Here is a 16,739-nt window from a genome sequence, read left to right as displayed (position 1 = left end):
TGTATCCTGTCCGTAACCATACATGTATCACTATGCATGATGACGTAGCTGTCGCTCAGCTGGAGCTGTCAGCCCTGTCAGCCACCATGCTGGGAAACATTCCCAAACCAAACACTTGCAGACATCATTGCAGCAACAACGCTTTCCAGTTGAAATACGATGGATGTAAGTAACCTTTCTGCTCCCAACTTCCACGACGCGACAACTCACGTGTCTTACACAGGTCTTTCGCGCCTACACACTGAGTACCTCGGCATACCTAGCAGTGCAATCGCTGCCTCTCGTCCTCACGCCTAGGATCATCGTCTCCCTCCTAGCCAGCGAACCACGCACATCCACAGACCTCGAGTCTTACCTCTCACGAAGCCTCGGCTTCGCACTTCTTACGCTCGCCGTCATCATCGTGCTCCTCACAGGCATCCTACCAGTTTCTTCGCAGATAGCTGCTGTGCAGGAAGAAGACAGTGATGGGGGCATCAAGGATCCCTACGCATACCCGACACTCATCACTACAACAGTGTACCACGCGACCAGCGCATTCTACCTCTACACGCAGGTCGCCTATGGGTTCACGTTCGGCTTCGGCGTTGGCTTGATCGCAAGCGCCGGCTTGTTCTTTCTAGGAGTGTGGGTGTTGCTCTTCGGTAGTGAGAAGGGGAGGATCAGCAAAAGGACTGGAGCGGACAAGAGGACCAGCAACTTTCCGTTTGAGAACAAAGAGAGCTCAAGAGAGAAGAAGAAGGAGAGCAAGAGGAAGAGCATGTCGAGCAAGTCGAGATGAAGTGGATACGGCAATACACTTGAACATTATGCTGGCTTCCTAGGATACCGACGTCCAGCTCGGCTGCTACACCCATAGGGCTGGTGCATATTGGCTACAGTAACATTGCAGGACAGCAGGACGAATGTAGCATTCGTAAGAGAAACGCCTCAGCCATACCTACAATGATTCGAGGGAAACGTCGCTCTGAGCAAGTATACACTATCAAGTGCCGTATGTTCCTGTTTAGAAGACACTATCCCAACTTGCAGAATGGATGCGGAAAGAGGGCGTGGTTGTGCAAGTTTGTGTCGTTCTCAAAAAGGTCAATCAAAGCCGAAAGACTGTCACGAGGTCGACAAGCCGGACAGCGATGGCCTAGACGTGGTCCAGGAGGTGGTCGAGGAAATTGAACAGGTCATTCGGGGCAGCACAGACGGCAGTACGAAGCATTCGTGCGCAGCACCAAGCCAAACAGCCTCAGCTTCCACTTTGCAGGCGCACCCATCGGCATTCGGCTTCAGCAATTCAACCGGTAGGGCTGATGGGGCATCGTGAGCACCGGCGCCAGATGAAGTGGACAAGCGAGCGCACGCCGCACGATGCTTGCTGGTGCCGTTTCCCAGATCTTCACTCTTCAAGAGCAGGCGCGGGTCGTGTTCCGAAGATTGCCATCCATGATCCATGCACGCGGTCGTTTAAACGTGGAGCAGGGACGTCACGCGGCGAGGGAGCTCTGGCTTTCTTTTCAAACACCCTTCACAGCCTGCCATGACATGATCCATCACCGCCGTCAACACACCGACACAAGAGCGAAACCGTCATTTCGCATTTCAAATCTGTCCACGTTTCGTGCTGCTTCGTTATCGGTGTCGGCACATCGTCGCTCTTGCCGACTGCTAGCCAGGCATCTGGGCTGCTGGCACTCGCACTGCTGGGAAAGGGGGTCCTGAAGCACGCCAACTGCTATCGCACTGACGGAGAGCCCACAATAACGGGTCACACACTTGTGCCTCTTGGGATGGTATGACAGCTGGATAAAGTCTGGTGCCATGGATCCCAGATAACCACCAAGGGCTACGCGCGAAATCTTTGCTGTCTTTTGCGCCCACACATGGCGACGTCGGCCTTGTTCGCTGCCACTGTCACTTCCTGCCCTATAAAGTCCGCGACTGCTGTCCGTCGCGAGAGTGCTCCTGCCTCCCCTGATCTTCCTCTCGAATCTGTCTCGTTTCTGCGTGCTTTGCGTCGTCTTTCTCCCAGTACAAGCACTCTACCTTCGCACTCCGAGATCCTTAATCCAGCATCACACTCCAGAAACAGCCTACATTGCTAGCACCGATCAGCTAGCGGAACTCGATTCCTCCATTTCCCTGAACACTTTAACTGCCACAGACACCTCGCATCCACTACCTTCAAAATGTTCGCCCGCAGTGCTCTGAGGCTCAGCCAGCGCGCTGCTCGACCAGCATCCTTCGCACCGCTCGCCGCCCGTGCCACCTTCACATCATCCGCAAGGACATACGACCCAGAAGTGCCTGTCGTCAGCTACCGAAGTGGCGAGCGAAGTGAGGAGCAACTTCGTTTCGAGGCTGCTAAGAAAGCCGGCCCTGTTTCTCCTCCTGGCGCCGACGTCGAGAAGCATGCTATCCCACTCAAGCCTGAGATCCACTCGAAGCTCACACCGACACTGCAAAACTTTACCCTCCCAGGAAAGGTAGCTGTGGTCACAGGGTATGTCGTGGCTTTGAGCAGTCGATCGTAGCATTCGCTGACATGGTGACAGCGGAGGCCGTGGTCTTGGTTTCAACATGGCACAGGCGCTTGCAGAAGTGGGCGTTCGTGGCATTGCAATCATGGATGTGCAGCAAGAGCTAGGAGATAAAGCAGCTCGCGAGCTTGGTGAGCAGACCGGCATCGACGTGCGCTTCTACCGGATCGATGTGCGAGACGGTCAGGCTATGGGCCAAGTGATTCAGGATGTCGTCGATCACTTTGGCCGCCTAGACGTCCTCATCAACGCGGCCGGCATTGCCGAGTGAGTATCGGGGAAACGCGTCTCTGGAGTCCACCTCACTGACATGTACACAGCTCAAACATCAAAGCCGAGACATACGACCATGACAAGTTCCGCCGACTATTGGACATCAACATCACCGGCACATTCATCGTAGCACAAGCAGTGGCACAGCAAATGATGGCTCTCGGCAACGGCGGCAGCATCATCAACATCGCCTCCATGTCCGGCACCGTGGTAAACTATCCACAGGAGCAATCGTGCTACAACGCCAGCAAGGCCGCTGTGGTCCAGCTCACCAAGTCCCTCGCCACCGAATGGGCACGATACGGCATCAGAGTCAACTCCATCAGCCCAGGTTACATGGACACAGCTCTCAACCGCGTTCCAGCGCTCGAAGCACAGAAGAAGATCTGGGTCGACCACACACCACAGAAGCGTCTGGGTGCCGTTGACGACCTCAACAACTTGGCAGTCTACTTGGCAAGCGACGGCTCGGCTTTCATGACTGGCAACGACTGCCTTATCGACGGCGGCTACACTCTGTGGTAGACTAGACTGTTCGGCAAGACCAAATTTGTTTTGAGCATGGCGTCTGGGGGCCTACCGAAAGTTTGTGAAATGATTTCTTGGTGTGTAGTTCTTGTACACCTACCTATGCATGGCGCCAGGATAGGCACACATGATTAGACCTATATGGATAGATTACGATCTAGAGGACCAAGTGTAATACGATGGATGAATGGTCCGCTCAGGCGAGGTTATCTACCTGTCCGATTGGCTGGGTGCCATTTGTTGCGTTCCTCTTCACTGCAGTCCCGCATTCCGACTCAAGCAAGGCATGGAGTGCCACGCAGTGCAATCAACAATGTAAGGCCTGCCTTTGCCGCTCAAGCTAGGGACTGGGAGAACTTGCAATGTCGTGCTGTGCGGTCGTTTGTCGTTCGTTATTTCACTCTCGGGGTTGAGCATCGCTGCAACATATCGTTCATTGACTCCGCTCGTCGCCATACTGTGACTTCGAGACGCCATAGTCGCGACAGTTCCGCTGCGATCGCAGCGAGCATGCTCATCGCACTGCCGCTTCTGGCATGTGCGGCTGCGGCGCTGAAGACATCGCCCTTTCCGCAGAACTATGGAGACTTTACACTTTCCAAAATTCCAAGGCAAAGACAGAAAGCTCAGCCGAGCGAGCTGAAGATCACGGAAAATGTCGTCCAGCTTACCAGGGCGAGGTCGGGAACATCGCTCAGCTCAACTTTTGTACACGCCATGAGGCGGTTTGGGAGGTCGCGCGTTTCGAGGGTAGCTGTGGGTGATGGTATGAGCGGGTCGAGTATGGTGGTTGCGTGCTGACACACTTGCAGAATGGCACGACCCCGATAGAGATTGTGGCGGGAGGACAAGTCTTCTCTGCCGAAGTGCTGGTCGGTGGGCAAGAATACTCTGTCGTGATCGACACCGGCAGTAGCGATCCTTGGCTAGCAACGACAGATTTCATCTGCCATGATGTTTTCACCCACGCAGAGCAAGATCAAGCCGCCTGCGAATTCGGCATGCTGTACGATCCATTGCAGTCTTCGACCTACGAGCAGATTCCCGACCTGAACTTCAATATAAGCTATGCGGATGGCGAGTACCTGACTGGTGAGCTCGCCTATGAGACCTTCACCATGGCCGGGATTGAGGTGGAGAAGCAGCAATTTGGAGCTGTGGATAGAGCGGCTTGGTTTGGCGATCAGTCGACTGCAGGTTTGATCGGGTTTGCATATCGATCACTCGTCTCGGCGTATGCTGGTACAGATCCGACCACGAATTCGGCCAGGACTCGACGCCTTTACAACCCACTTTTCGTCAACATGTATGAGAACGAAGATGTTGCGCCTGTCTTCAGTTTGGCGATCGATCGCGATGTTAGTAAAGGAGGCGTCCTGGCATTGGGTGGCATTCCCGATATTCCGCACTCGCCTTACTGGGTGAGTGCTGAGATCGAGCCAGTTGGTGTGAACCAGACCGATGGGCAAGAGGTGTACGAGTTCTATACCATCGACGTTGGCGGCTATGCGTACTCGAATGCCAGCGGAGCACAGTTCAATGTCTACAATAACGCCAACCCCACGAAGATCCCGATAGCTGGGAACAATACTCGGGCGATTGTCGACTCTGGGACGAGTTTGTGTTATGTCCCAGACAAGGTTGCTGAGGATCTTGCCTTCTCCTTCGACCCGCCAGGCTGGTGGAGCGATGATAACGATGCGTACATGGTCGATTGTGACGCCGCTGTGCCGGTGTTTGGTGTGGCGATTTCAGACAAGATCTTTTACGTTAATAAACTGGATCTGGTCATCGAGATCCAGCAAGATGTGTGCGCGATCGGTGTGCAGCCGGCTCAAGGCGGGCTGAATATCCTAGGAGGTACCTGGATGAAGAATGTCATTGCTGTCTTTGACATCGGGGCGGAAGAGATGCGCTTCGCCGCCAGGCAGTTCTATTCGATATCGTAATATGGGCGGAGAATTGGTGGTCATTGTTGTACAGCGGAGCGCGCACGGCCATTAGATAATGCAAATGACGACTGGTAAACAGCGCATGCAGCGAGACGGCCCATTTGCCTTCCTAGAGGCCCGAAGCAGCTTTCTCTTATGTTTTCAGTGATTTGGTAATCGAGTTGCCGTACTTTCAAGAGTCCAGTGGAGGTACCTAAGTACTTGCTGCACCTCAAAAAAATGTGCTGTTGGCGGTTGTGGACCTCCAAAGGTAAGCGTAGCGGAGTGGAGCTCTCTACCAACCCTTCTAGACTGCAAAGTAGCGTGCGATCCACGCTACCGCTACCCGACGTACAGTGCTTATTATACGACGACATCGGCGTTAGCGACGAGTATATGTTTGCGAGTTCGCCAACAGGCACAGTGCGGTAGGTCACGTGACCCTAAAACTTGAAAGTTGACCAATCAGAGCGGGCGCCAAGGCTAGTTGAGGGCTGGTATAGAGCTTCACTCCCTCGCTGACGCCTCACCTACGTACTCGCAAGCTCGTACTCCGGTGTGGCTAGCGCTCGGTCGCTACGCTTAATCAAGAGTGTGGTGGGCATCAGCGGGCAGTGCAGAGGTCGGATTTGAGTTTGTGATGCAACTTCACCTGGGCAGTTGTCAGTACCTAGGGAGCCGTATCACGAACCTACTGCCGGTGAACAGAGCACAGCATCGAGGCCCCTTGTCCATGTCGGGCAGTGCAGGTGGCAGCGCTGTAACGTCGCTGTCAGTACGAGCAGCGCCACGGCTAAGGGGTCCGAGTTGTTGGTCGTATAGAGCTGCATCGCATGCCAAGCTCCCTGTCCGTGGAACACGTCACGAGCTTGCCTTGCCAGATGAGGAAAGAAGTGTCCAGCATCTGACTGTCCATGCTCGTGCTCGAGAAAGATGATTGCCGTGTGGTCGACCGTCTTCTCCGACCTTCAACGCCAGGTTGAAAGTTTCTTCTCGTCCCAACTGCTTCATGCTGAGTGTGCGAGGTGGAAGGTGGAGACGATTGAGGTCATGCAGCATACATGTAGCGTGCATCTCAGGCCGCGCGTGAATGGTCGTGGAAGCAAGCAAGCATCGAGGGCAAGACACATCGCACACTGCATTTCGACGCTCGTGGCACTGCAGCTAGGCGGATGATCTTTGGGGAGGGCTGCATATGAGTGGTGTGCCTGAACATCTTCATCGCGTGAGTGAGCCAGTCGAGCCAGTGAGCCAAGTGGCGGTGAATGGTCGCATGTCCAATCGCCATACAGCAGTACTGTATTGGAATTGCCGGAAGCAAGGGCAAGCATTGCACGGCCATCAGCGTGAGTGTGATTCGTCTGAGGTGCTTGCGCCATCCGTTCCCGCCGCCAGCCTGGACAGCCGTGGTACAGACTACAGTGAGACTTCGACAGTGCGGCAGTGCGCATGTGCCCTCGTTTTGCCTGTGTCTACATGTACATGTATGCAGCTGCTGCTTGTCGTCAGAGCACAGCTGGCCGCTATCCGCAGCGCTCGCCGTCGCAGCTATCCGCTCTACATCGAGCAACGCAGCTGCAACAAGTAGGGATCATGCGTTGAATCAACATGTGGACGTCATGTTAGCGCGAAAGACCTACCTTAGACTATCTTACCATCCGACTCGACTCGACTCGGCTCGACCACTCCCCTCCACCCCTGCTCACATGTCTCTTTAGTTATCCTTTCACTGACCGAGTTGCCTGCTGGCGCAGCGACACCATACACGCCACCACGGATGCCTTAGACACGACCCATGGAACGCCTCTACTACGACTCCTTCGGTGCACGCCCACGAGACTCGCGACGTAACGAAGTAAGAGATGAACAGCCTCGTCTGAAGGCCAGTGCGGCGGGGTATGACCGTTCCGCCCGCCAGTATGACGACCGATATGACTCGCGCTACCACAACCCTCCTTCACCAACAGCCGAAAGAAGAAGGCGGCCTCAACGATCGCCATTACGAAAGCGCAGGTCATGGCCTCCACAACCATTTGCCGAAGACGAAGTGACATCTCTGCGTCGGGAGTCCAACGCAAAACAGCTCTTGAGGGAGGCGCGCAAGCATGAAGCGCCGTCGCGTGGGTCCGTGGACCAAGATCCTCTGATCCAAGAAGTACCGGAGTTCATCAACCAGCACGAACGGCGCTTCGTGTTTGCAGATTCCGGGCCCAAGGTCAACAGCACAGGCATTCTCACGCCTCCAACTAGCGAGGATGGAAGAGCACGAAAGGCCCGACGACGTCCGTCGAAGCTTAGCATCAACAGTGACAATCGAGTGCCAGAGATGGACAAGCGCACGTCATCGCCCTATGCATATACCAAGCCTACCAAGCTGTCTCACAACACGTCACGCAGCAGCCGTTACAGCTCACTCGACGCTCCATCTCCCAAATCTGCAGGGTCGTCAGGCACAAAGACCGCACGTTTTACGGACACAACCAGGCCGCCGCCTTCTCCGCGTCGGGACTCTGCTCGATTGAGTCCAACATCAAGGAGGGGCAATGACTACTTCACCGCCAGAAAGGGAGCCGACGATAATGATAACGCTGTTGATGATACAGACTTCGACGCTCGGCGACCGCAACCGAGAGGTAAGATCATGGATCAGCCACTATCACAAAGTCCTCGCACTTCGGTCATGGATTTCGCGGGTCAGTCTGGTGCGGCGCCCCCTATTCGAAAGGTCAATCTGGATGCAAGGCGAAACACCGACTCTCAAGGTACCTTGCCGACCCTTGGCCGACTCAATATTGAGAGATCTCGCAGACCAACTCCATTGATGGCTTCAACTTCTTTGAGCGGGGCTCAAGACGTCAATCTTATGGCATCAGGTTCTCTGGATCCAAGGACTGCCGAGCACTACCCTCGATCAAGGGAAGCGAGCTATACCTCTTCGCGCGGAGTATCGCCAGCCAACTCCAACCACTCCGCCTCCCACTCTCCTAGGATGAGTAGCGATTTGTCAAGGGAAGGCAGCGCCATCGGCTCAAAGCCAGGGTCTGCCTCAACGTCCCGTCCACCTTCGCCATCTCCTCGTACTCCCGCGACAGAGTCCCCTCGTTTGGCGAAAACTGAAATGGATTGGAGCGCACTCCTCGCCGCGAATGCAGCAAGACGAGCTAAGCCACCTTCGCGCTTGGCAGAGACAATGTCGCAGGAGCCATCAGCAGAAGCTTCACGCAGGACAACCCCCCAAGAGAGCACTGGACCCAAAGCTACCAGTTTACCATACCCTGAAGATTCTTCCTTGATGGGTGGTAGAATATACATGCCAGAAGAGCAAGAGCATGCATATCTGCCCGGCAAAAAAGCTTCTCTCGCGCCAAATGCATACGATTATCAAAACTCGACACGATCGGCTTCACCCGCTCCAAGCAATTCTTCGCACGTCTCGAGCAGGAGCGCGCATAGGCCCAACATCTCTCGCGGATACTCTGCGGGCAATGTCTCCTCAATCGAGCCTCGCAATGCAGCAGAGATTCGGCCACGCCTTGCCGAGATGAAGCGTCAGGAGTCGTTTGCAACCGCCTCGGAGACCAAGAAAGAGCTCCAAGCATTGATGAAGAAAGGATTGCCGCCTTGCACTCGACCGGAACCGATTGCTGGCCACGACGATTGGTACACCGTCATTGGCTCTTCTGACATTGACTTCTGTCCCGACTGCATCGATACGTTGTTTGAGCGCACCGTCTTTCGGTCCCAGTTCCGGCGGTCACTGCCGCGGAATCTCAACCAGAAAGTGCAATGTGCATTTGGATCCCCTTGGATACGACTGGCATGGTTGCTCACCCTCCGGCAACATCGGACAGATCTTGGTCTCTTGAAAGATGTCGCTGAGATCGAAAGCACTACAGAACCTTGCCCAGGAAGCGTGGAGTCCGTGCAATCATGGTATGGTCTTCGCGATCCTGATGGACTTTTCGTGAGAGACTTTCATATCTGCTTTGGCGACGTGCGGAAGATAGAACGGCTGCTCCCAAGCCTTTCAGGGATATTCGTCAAGTTGCCACACCGCGCATCGTGCGAGAAGCGTATCTGCGCCATACGCACGGACAGTAATCGCTTCTCGACTTATTTGGATGCTCTCGTCTCCACACACGAGAAAGCCATTACTTCGCGGAAAGGCGCAGATCCAATGCCATTGATCGATTTGATCGAGCGCAGGACCAGGCTACAGGAGTGCACCCGTGATAATATGCTCATTGGAAGCTTGTGGCACTTTTCACCAGAGATCCCCAGCTTGACGATCTGCGAAGACTGCTTCGAGTCAGTAGTGGAACCTGAGATCAAGAGAGGGTCATCCGTGGCTAAAAAATTCAACCGGACGGTGCAGCCAGTCTATGGCGAAGAAATAGGCAGCAGTTGCCAGCTCTACTCTCGTCGCATGCGGAAAGCTTTCCAACGTGCTGTTGAAGATAATGACTTCAAATACCTTGCGCGAAAGTCCAAGGAACGCCGTGAGGCTGAACTTTGGTTGCAGGAGAAGTATAAGGATGTCGTGACGAGAGCGAAGCGCTTGTCACTGGAGGGTGATGTCTCGGCTGATGATGAGAGGAGGTTGAATAGGGATTTAGAGAAGATCTCTACGGAGTGGAAGGACAGGTGGGAATAGTGGATGAGGCCCTTATCCTGAGATCGATACAGAGTCTAATGACATCTTGTGCCAGTACTTGGTCGTCGTTGCCTGTTCAGTTAAATTTGCCGTGAACTGCTCCGGCGCGAGATCTGCATGCTGCGCCTAAACATCGTGCCACTCCATGACATGTTCTGCAACTTAAAGCCTGGCTCTTTTACATATCGCCATGCTGCATTTCCGCACATCGCAAACACACAGTCCCGGGTAGTGCGTGGCATGAACGCTGCTCCAAGCTCCAAATTTTCGCTGTGGTGCGGTGCCGTCGAATGAGCACGTGCCCTCTTTCCTCTCTAGTGGCCTTGCATATGCATGCGTGCGGCGCAAGGCGCAGTGCTTTGTAGTCAGCGCTGGCACTCGGCGAATCGGCGCATGTGCCCACGTCCTTGCTGCCGTGCTGGAGATTGGTGGTAGGTCATCAGCCAAAGTCAATGATGGCTTCCTTTGCAACGTCGGGTCCAAGCACGGCGGCGAGCTCAGCGAAGATGCCGCGTAGGGACGATTGGTCGAGATCTGAGCCTGAGTCCCAGGTTGAGATGTTCTGGACTTGGATGTTAGAGGTTTCCTTTAGGTACATAGACGTGAGGAAGGGCAGTTTACCTGAATCTCGTGAACACTCCCGCGGCCAAGATGGACTTTCATGTGATCAAGTTCCACCTCTTGGTGTAGCTGATCTAATGTCAAGACTCCGGGCATGCCGAGCTGAAGTAGTGATAGACCAGACTGCATTGCCTCAGTTGGTGTGGGATGCATAGGCTTGTCCTCCTCGTCAGGCAGGCTGCCGGCCTCCTTCAGACGGTGCCTCGACATGCTGGCGTATTTGCTGTGTTCCATGAGGAACTTCATGTCGTCATTCAGGGGATCCCACTGGAGACTGTCGTAGTCCAAAACATATTGTGGCTTGTAGTCGCCTTTGTAGCGCATCTTCTTGCAACCGTGGATGTAGTAGCCCATGTAGTAGTACTGGTAACCTTGCTCGAGGGCCAAGCATGCCTCCCGAAGAGCCGACAACTTCCCAAACGACCACTTCTCGAAGTCACTATGGTAAATGAAATACACGCCACTGACAGCATGAGGAAGTAGGTCCAGAACGGCCATAGCAATGAGGCGTCCATCGAGGCGATAGCATTGATGAAAGCTGCCCAGCTTCTTACCATCGCTGTCTGTCTGTCTTGATACTGGGGAGGAGCACAAGAAGCGCTTGAATCCGGATGCGGTGATATCACCGTCCTCTTCGTGGTGTACGTGTCGTTGGTAATTCTCGAACAGCCCGAACTTCTCCTCGGTGAATTTGTCTGGCTCAAGCGTCACCTCGAAGCGGTGGTCCGGTTCAATGCTAGGCCTCAAATTGGGACGCCCGCTTTCGTGGACTACCTGCTCGAGGTCGAAGGTGTCTTTGAGGCGTTTCTTCTCCCTGCAAGGGTCAGCACTGAGCAAAGCTGCAGGCATGGCCCCAGAGAACATACTCTTTCGTCTTGGGAAATTGCTTCTCGACCTCCTTGATGTACTTCTCGCCAAGAACGAACTTGTTCCATCGATGGAGCGCCTGACGCTGATCACGAGAAGGCCTGAACTCAGAGGCAGGTAATCTGCCCAGGTCAGTCTACGTTGCCACTGACGCGAAGCTGAACATGACTTGCTTGATTGTGTAGTGCGGACAGCAGCTTCTGGACGCATCCGGGAGGTAGATCAGGGTGCCGGATCGCCTCCAACCACGGTCCATGAGCTTTTGGTAGTGTTCAGGACCGAGGACTTTCGCTCGTGCATAGTACGAAGCACCTGCATGTTCGTCGTTAGGGATGGCCGCCCACGATCGGTAGAAAAGGTGTTGTGGGAGGTCAAAGACCTCATGTTCACATGGTGCCAGAAGGAGTGAGGCAAGGAGAGTCGGAGAGGCAAAAGCAAGGACTCAATGGAACGCACGGGAATCGGGAGTTCGCTGACTTGACTCTTCTGATTTGCAGTATCCGCAGTCGCTGCTTTGATAACCTGTTCAAGACACATACTTAGCCCGTTGTCTTGCTCCAGCACGGATGCAACGGCGGAGTAGGTCGCGTGCCTAGTGGCTCAGGAGCTCCATCCCGAGGGCGCGCCAGCGGAGGCCATGTCGAAGAGCTTCGACGACACGCGCTCCATGCTGGACAGGTGATTGGTGAGCGCGGCAGCTTACCTATAGGTGTTAACAGCGATAGCCGTGCTGGGTCGGGAGAGCTGCTGCTGTCGCTGTTGCTGTTCTGCATGCTGGCAAGCTGGGACGTGGATGCAAGTGCCGTCACGATGAACATTCAGTGTTGTTATGTGAATGCACTTCACCTTCTGACGCGGATCGCCACGGAGGACCACTCACGCGTGCAGGAGAAATGCCCGCTGGTGCAAGGAGGACCACCACACTTCTTGTAGTAACTAACGTTAAGTCAATGCCGCGGCCACGGCCACAGCCACGGTCACTCGATCCAGACAGAGTTCACTTAGCACCAAAGTAGTATTGCCGTCGAGCATGCCCACGCTTGATCATCTCTCGTCACGTGTGCACTCCACACTGCTAGCACCCAAGGGATCCGTTCTCTTTTAGCAGCCCATTCGTCCTCCCACTCCCACAAACATTCACAATGTCAATCACAACGCGAGGCCCTCGCCGCCTCACCAGGTCAGACTCCCGCCCGCAGCCCCGGCGCAAGCGGGTCTGATGCATCTCCCTCTCCGAACAACACCATCCCACGATTTGCTACCTTTTCGTTCGCTTGGCAGCCTGCTCACGCCCTTGAGCCAGCGGCCGACTAGAGAGAAAGGTCGTGACACCAGTATAGCAAGGGCTCCAGCGACTACGTCCTACCCACAGCAGATAGCTGTTCTGGTCCTTCAACCCCCTACTTTCCTTGCTCGACAGAGCCACAACAAAGGTGTACACGATGGCCCAGCAACAGGACATTGGCACACTCAAGCCGGCAAGGACCGGTAGAGACAAACAGAGGTAAGCTTGGCCGATCCCAAGCCTTCGACAACATTTCTCCAAGTCACGTTTGTACACATACTGATCACGTGGTCATGCAGGTACGGACCCAATGGCGAGCGCCTCGTAGCCGGCGTGGTACCACTTTCAGCAGACCGCCACCAAGTCCTCATGATCCAAAGCTCTGGCCGAAAAGGCTGGGTCCTGCCGAAAGGAGGGTGGGAGACCGACGAAGGAACACAACAAGAAGCCGCATGTCGTGAAGCCTGGGAGGAGGCCGGCATCATATGCAAAGTGGAGAAGGACCTGGGCACCATCAGTGAGAAGCGGACCGAGTCTCAAATCAAAAAGTACGGCGTAACAGCACCACGGGCCAGCTACCAATTTTACGAGGTGAAAGTAATCGAGACGAGGGAGAATTGGCCAGAGCGACATAAGAGAGAGCGGAAATGGATGAGCTATCGCACCGCGAGACAGTTGCTAGAGGGCCGTCCTGAGCTTCTCGAAGCGCTCGAGAGGAGCAATATCAGGCGGTAGTCACTGTGGTTTGTCACCGCTTGTCGCGTTACGCGGTGGACCGATTGTTCAAAATTTCAGTATGGGATCCTGGTGTACAACCTAGACGGTAGAAGGTACGCTACAGATTTGGTCGATCATGTCAGCATTGTGGAAGCAAATGAGCTCTCCAGCAACCCCATTGATTCCATAAAAGGGAATGCATACTCATGGCCATCAAATAGACAGAACTCTACTCCATTATTCGCAAATCAACGACCCGCGCTTCTGTGCGTGATTGTCTTCTATGATTTCACAGGCCTGTTTGCCTGGTCTCCAGTTCAACGCCTGCCCTGCTCGTGAAGTGCCTCAAGCCCGCTCATCATCATGTGCCCGTAACGCCGTCCTGAAGTTCATGTAACAGTACAAGTCGCGCAGTCTTAGTCGCTGCGTAGCATGCTTTCAACCAGCTCTCCAAGCGGTCCATACCACTCCCCCTTCTTGTTGCCCTTCTCATCTGCCAGGTTGAACTCCTCGACGAACAGAACATAGTGCTTGAAGCCTGTGTTGAGGTGCGCCTCCAGCCCAAGGCCCCTCACAACGCCATAGTGATGGCAGTATATGTGCGCGTAGATTCTGTACAGTCTCTTGAAGATGGTGCGTATCGTTTGCTGGAAGTTCGACGGGAAGACGACGCCTGGGTGTGTCGGGAAGACGGAGGGATTCGAGAGGTGATTGGAGGTCCAGGTGAGGAGATGGGAGATGTAGGTAGGTGCTGGAAGGCGTGTCGGCTTGGGGAATGCTGGCGGATCGTGCCAGAGGTACTCGAACTCGTCGGTGGCTTTCATCTCCGGGCATGATTGAGGCGAGCAGAACTCGGTGATGGCGCCGTAGAGGAGGTTGATCTGGTTGTAGAAGTCGACCACTGGTAGGCGTTAGCGCCGAATGAGCATCGACAAACAAGCATGCTCTCCATGGACACACCATTGACGGCCAACCACTCATCCCGATCTTCGCCTTCTGGTAGCTGGACGACCTTTCGTAGACTGCCGCTTCCGAGAGTGGCTTCGGCGAACTGCTTGAGCTGCCAGCTGTTGGTACCCTTCTGTCGCTTTGTTGGCTGGAACGAGGCTGTTGCGCGGCTTCGAGCGCTACTGTTGCTGCGCGTCAAGAGGTCAGTCTTCTTCACGATATCCATGAAGCCGAAGCCCAGCGCTGCGCCACGATGTGTGTCATGATGTCGGTACTCGTGCTGGACGGGGAGAGGTATCTGTGAGCGCGTGGGCGAAGTGCTGCCATGCTCGAACACGTGCTGGATGTGTCGCTGCAGTGGCGAATGGTAGACGGAGCGCGGACTCTCTGGACAGTGCAGGTGGGGGTACGACTCGGAGTTTGCGAGCACGTTGGACTGCAGCGCTGGCAATGGCTTTGTGGGCGACTGGGAGTATGGCTGCGGAGGGGAGTTGTGTACGAACATTGTGTTCATGAACGAGGTCATGGTGCCTCGTTGCGCAGGGCCGTGAGCTGGCCGGCGTTTGGGGGAGAGGGAGAGGGAGAGGGATCGTGAAATGCGAGTCGCTGCACTGCATTCCAATGGGTCAGCGAGGGTGAACGGCGAATGATCGGGCGCATTGCTGGTGACGACATTACCTCTCGTTCAGCTGATGAACGACCAAGAAGGCGAAGCTGTGTGGGATGTGAACATCAAGCGAGTGTCGGTGTTGGATGTGAAGCAGAGGCTGGTGCAAACGAGACTTGTGTGGCGGAAGGAAGTGTTGCGGAAGGAAGGATTCAGAGCTGTCTGCTGGCCGTTGGGCGTCAAATGTGGTGGTTGCTGTTTTGATCCCCACGTCATGATCCAATACATGTAAACAATGTCAAACACGCGCTTCATCACGCATCTTTGGGTCTGGCTCGACCCCAACCAACCATACAGAACGAAGTAACGTCTATTCGTCTCGCGGAAACTTGGGAAATGCGCTCCTGGGCACGTCGGGCAGCCCCCGACTATATCGCTGACCCAAGGCAGCCCAAATATTGGCCCTGACCCTGGAGTGCTTCGTTTCCTTCTACATCGTGGACACGCCGACGAGCTCTATACAATGTCTGGGACTACTACTCAGATGATCACTCAAACAATTGCTCCAGAGCCTCTTTCAGACAGCTCTCCGCCTAGCCCAGCCAAGTAGCCATATCGATCTCGCCACTTGTCAAAAGTTCTACATTCCGGTTCACAACATCGTCCCACGCACCTTGGTCGTATCATTGTCGCTGAGCCTGTTGGATTACTGCGAAAGCGGCAAAAGTGTGTCACAAGCCGATCAAGCCTCCTGGACCAACTTCAGCTCTTCGACATTGACTTGTTCATCTTCGACTACGACTACAATCAGTCTTATAAATAATCACATGCTCAAGCTCTTGGACATTCGAACGCTGCCCTTGACCCCGCGTCTTCAAAAATACTCGAGGCTTCACAACCCCGACCACCATCCACACTTATCCGACCTCGAAGAAGACGATCAAAAAGATATATCGCTCTTGAGAGACGCTTGATGCTCCTCGACAGGGAATCGAACCCTGGTCTGATGATATGTTAGTTACGTTCATCGAGAGTGGACAGACTGCACTGCTTACCTCCCGCGACTTGCGAATTGATTGATTGACAAGCGGCTGTACGATGTTAGTTCTTGCTCACATCAACCGTTGATGAGGAGACGAACAAATCATAGCCACTAGCTGCTGAATTATTAGTTACTTGATACTGGGAGGAATGTGGAGAGGTACTGACACCATCGGGGATGAACCGAGTTGAATGCTGAGCATTCGATGGTGATTGGTGGAAGCGGTCCTTCTTTAGCTGTTGATATAGCTCTACAACAGAAACGGGGCGGAAGAGCAGCTAACCACCATGCTCAGCGACGATGTCACCTTGTGAAAATGGGTGATCGTGGGTCTGTACGGTGTGGTGACCACGAAGGCCAAATCAGGCTGTGAAATGTCATGGACGTACCACTCACTGTGCTTCAACGCAACAACCGTGCAAGCCTTCCAGCAGCATCAGAACACATCGCCGAAGTCTTCAAGTGATGTATTCGACGCTTATCGAAGGTACTGTTCAAGATACAGCAATGGCCATGATGTATCCGATGGATGAGTAAACCGGCAAATCCAGCAAATCCGATGTGGCAGACAGAGCTATCCATAGCTAATTCCCGTCCTTACGTTGGCTTCTGATGTGACTATTTATGCAAATGCCTCTATCACCCGTCCTCTGCTCTCTGTCGTCGTTGAGGTCTCCATGAATTTTCCCTATTTCTCGACACCATGAGCGAGATACTACTCCACTACTACGCCGA

At 54.3% G+C, this 16,739-nt stretch overlaps 7 protein-coding genes across 7 annotated transcripts; 5 read left to right on the top strand and 2 right to left on the bottom strand.

Annotated features, from left to right (window-relative positions):
* Window positions 1-159: 159 nt before the first annotated feature.
* CLAFUR5_00751 (uncharacterized protein) lies at window positions 160-781 on the top strand (the record flags this gene model as incomplete). The annotated part of the gene is made up of 2 exons (XM_047899899.1): window positions 160-165; window positions 224-781. 2 exons carry the CDS (start codon window positions 160-162, stop codon window positions 779-781), a joined length of 564 nt encoding a protein of 187 aa, XP_047756417.1.
* A 1,399-nt stretch (window positions 782-2,180) lies between these two features.
* Window positions 2,181-3,329, top strand: CLAFUR5_00750 (Galactitol 2-dehydrogenase; the record flags this gene model as incomplete). The annotated part of the gene is made up of 3 exons (XM_047899898.1): window positions 2,181-2,494; window positions 2,547-2,798; window positions 2,852-3,329. 3 exons carry the CDS (start codon window positions 2,181-2,183, stop codon window positions 3,327-3,329), a joined length of 1,044 nt encoding a protein of 347 aa, XP_047757283.1.
* Window positions 3,330-4,049: 720 nt separating this feature from the next.
* CLAFUR5_00749 (putative aspartic-type endopeptidase) lies at window positions 4,050-5,281 on the top strand (the record flags this gene model as incomplete). The annotated part of the gene is made up of 2 exons (XM_047899897.1): window positions 4,050-4,088; window positions 4,145-5,281. The coding sequence occupies 2 exons, from the start codon at window positions 4,050-4,052 to the stop codon at window positions 5,279-5,281; spliced, it is 1,176 nt and encodes a 391-aa protein (XP_047756042.1).
* Window positions 5,282-7,058: 1,777 nt separating this feature from the next.
* On the top strand, window positions 7,059-9,917 carry CLAFUR5_00748 (uncharacterized protein; the record flags this gene model as incomplete). The annotated part of the gene is made up of 1 exon (XM_047899896.1): window positions 7,059-9,917. One exon carries the CDS (start codon window positions 7,059-7,061, stop codon window positions 9,915-9,917), a length of 2,859 nt encoding a protein of 952 aa, XP_047756043.1.
* Window positions 9,918-10,356: 439 nt separating this feature from the next.
* Window positions 10,357-12,223, bottom strand: CLAFUR5_00747 (Arginyl-tRNA--protein transferase 1; the record flags this gene model as incomplete). Its single annotated transcript, XM_047899895.1, has 6 exons — window positions 10,357-10,479; window positions 10,539-11,352; window positions 11,405-11,527; window positions 11,579-11,717; window positions 11,862-11,927; window positions 12,109-12,223. The coding sequence occupies 6 exons, from the start codon at window positions 12,221-12,223 to the stop codon at window positions 10,357-10,359; spliced, it is 1,380 nt and encodes a 459-aa protein (XP_047756180.1).
* Window positions 12,224-12,847: 624 nt separating this feature from the next.
* CLAFUR5_00746 (Diphosphoinositol polyphosphate phosphohydrolase aps1) lies at window positions 12,848-13,425 on the top strand (the record flags this gene model as incomplete). Its single annotated transcript, XM_047899894.1, has 2 exons — window positions 12,848-12,909; window positions 12,990-13,425. The coding sequence occupies 2 exons, from the start codon at window positions 12,848-12,850 to the stop codon at window positions 13,423-13,425; spliced, it is 498 nt and encodes a 165-aa protein (XP_047756054.1).
* A 398-nt stretch (window positions 13,426-13,823) lies between these two features.
* Window positions 13,824-14,881, bottom strand: CLAFUR5_00745 (putative maintenance of ploidy protein mob1; the record flags this gene model as incomplete). Its single annotated transcript, XM_047899893.1, has 3 exons — window positions 13,824-14,308; window positions 14,368-14,543; window positions 14,859-14,881. The coding sequence occupies 3 exons, from the start codon at window positions 14,879-14,881 to the stop codon at window positions 13,824-13,826; spliced, it is 684 nt and encodes a 227-aa protein (XP_047756051.1).
* Between the last annotated feature and the right edge of the window lie 1,858 nt (window positions 14,882-16,739).

Source organism: Fulvia fulva, chromosome 1, assembly GCF_020509005.1.
Source record: "Fulvia fulva chromosome 1, complete sequence".
In the NCBI taxonomy this organism is placed as follows: domain Eukaryota; kingdom Fungi; phylum Ascomycota; class Dothideomycetes; order Mycosphaerellales; family Mycosphaerellaceae; genus Fulvia; species Fulvia fulva.
This window is presented reverse-complemented; position numbering and strand designations above follow the sequence as displayed.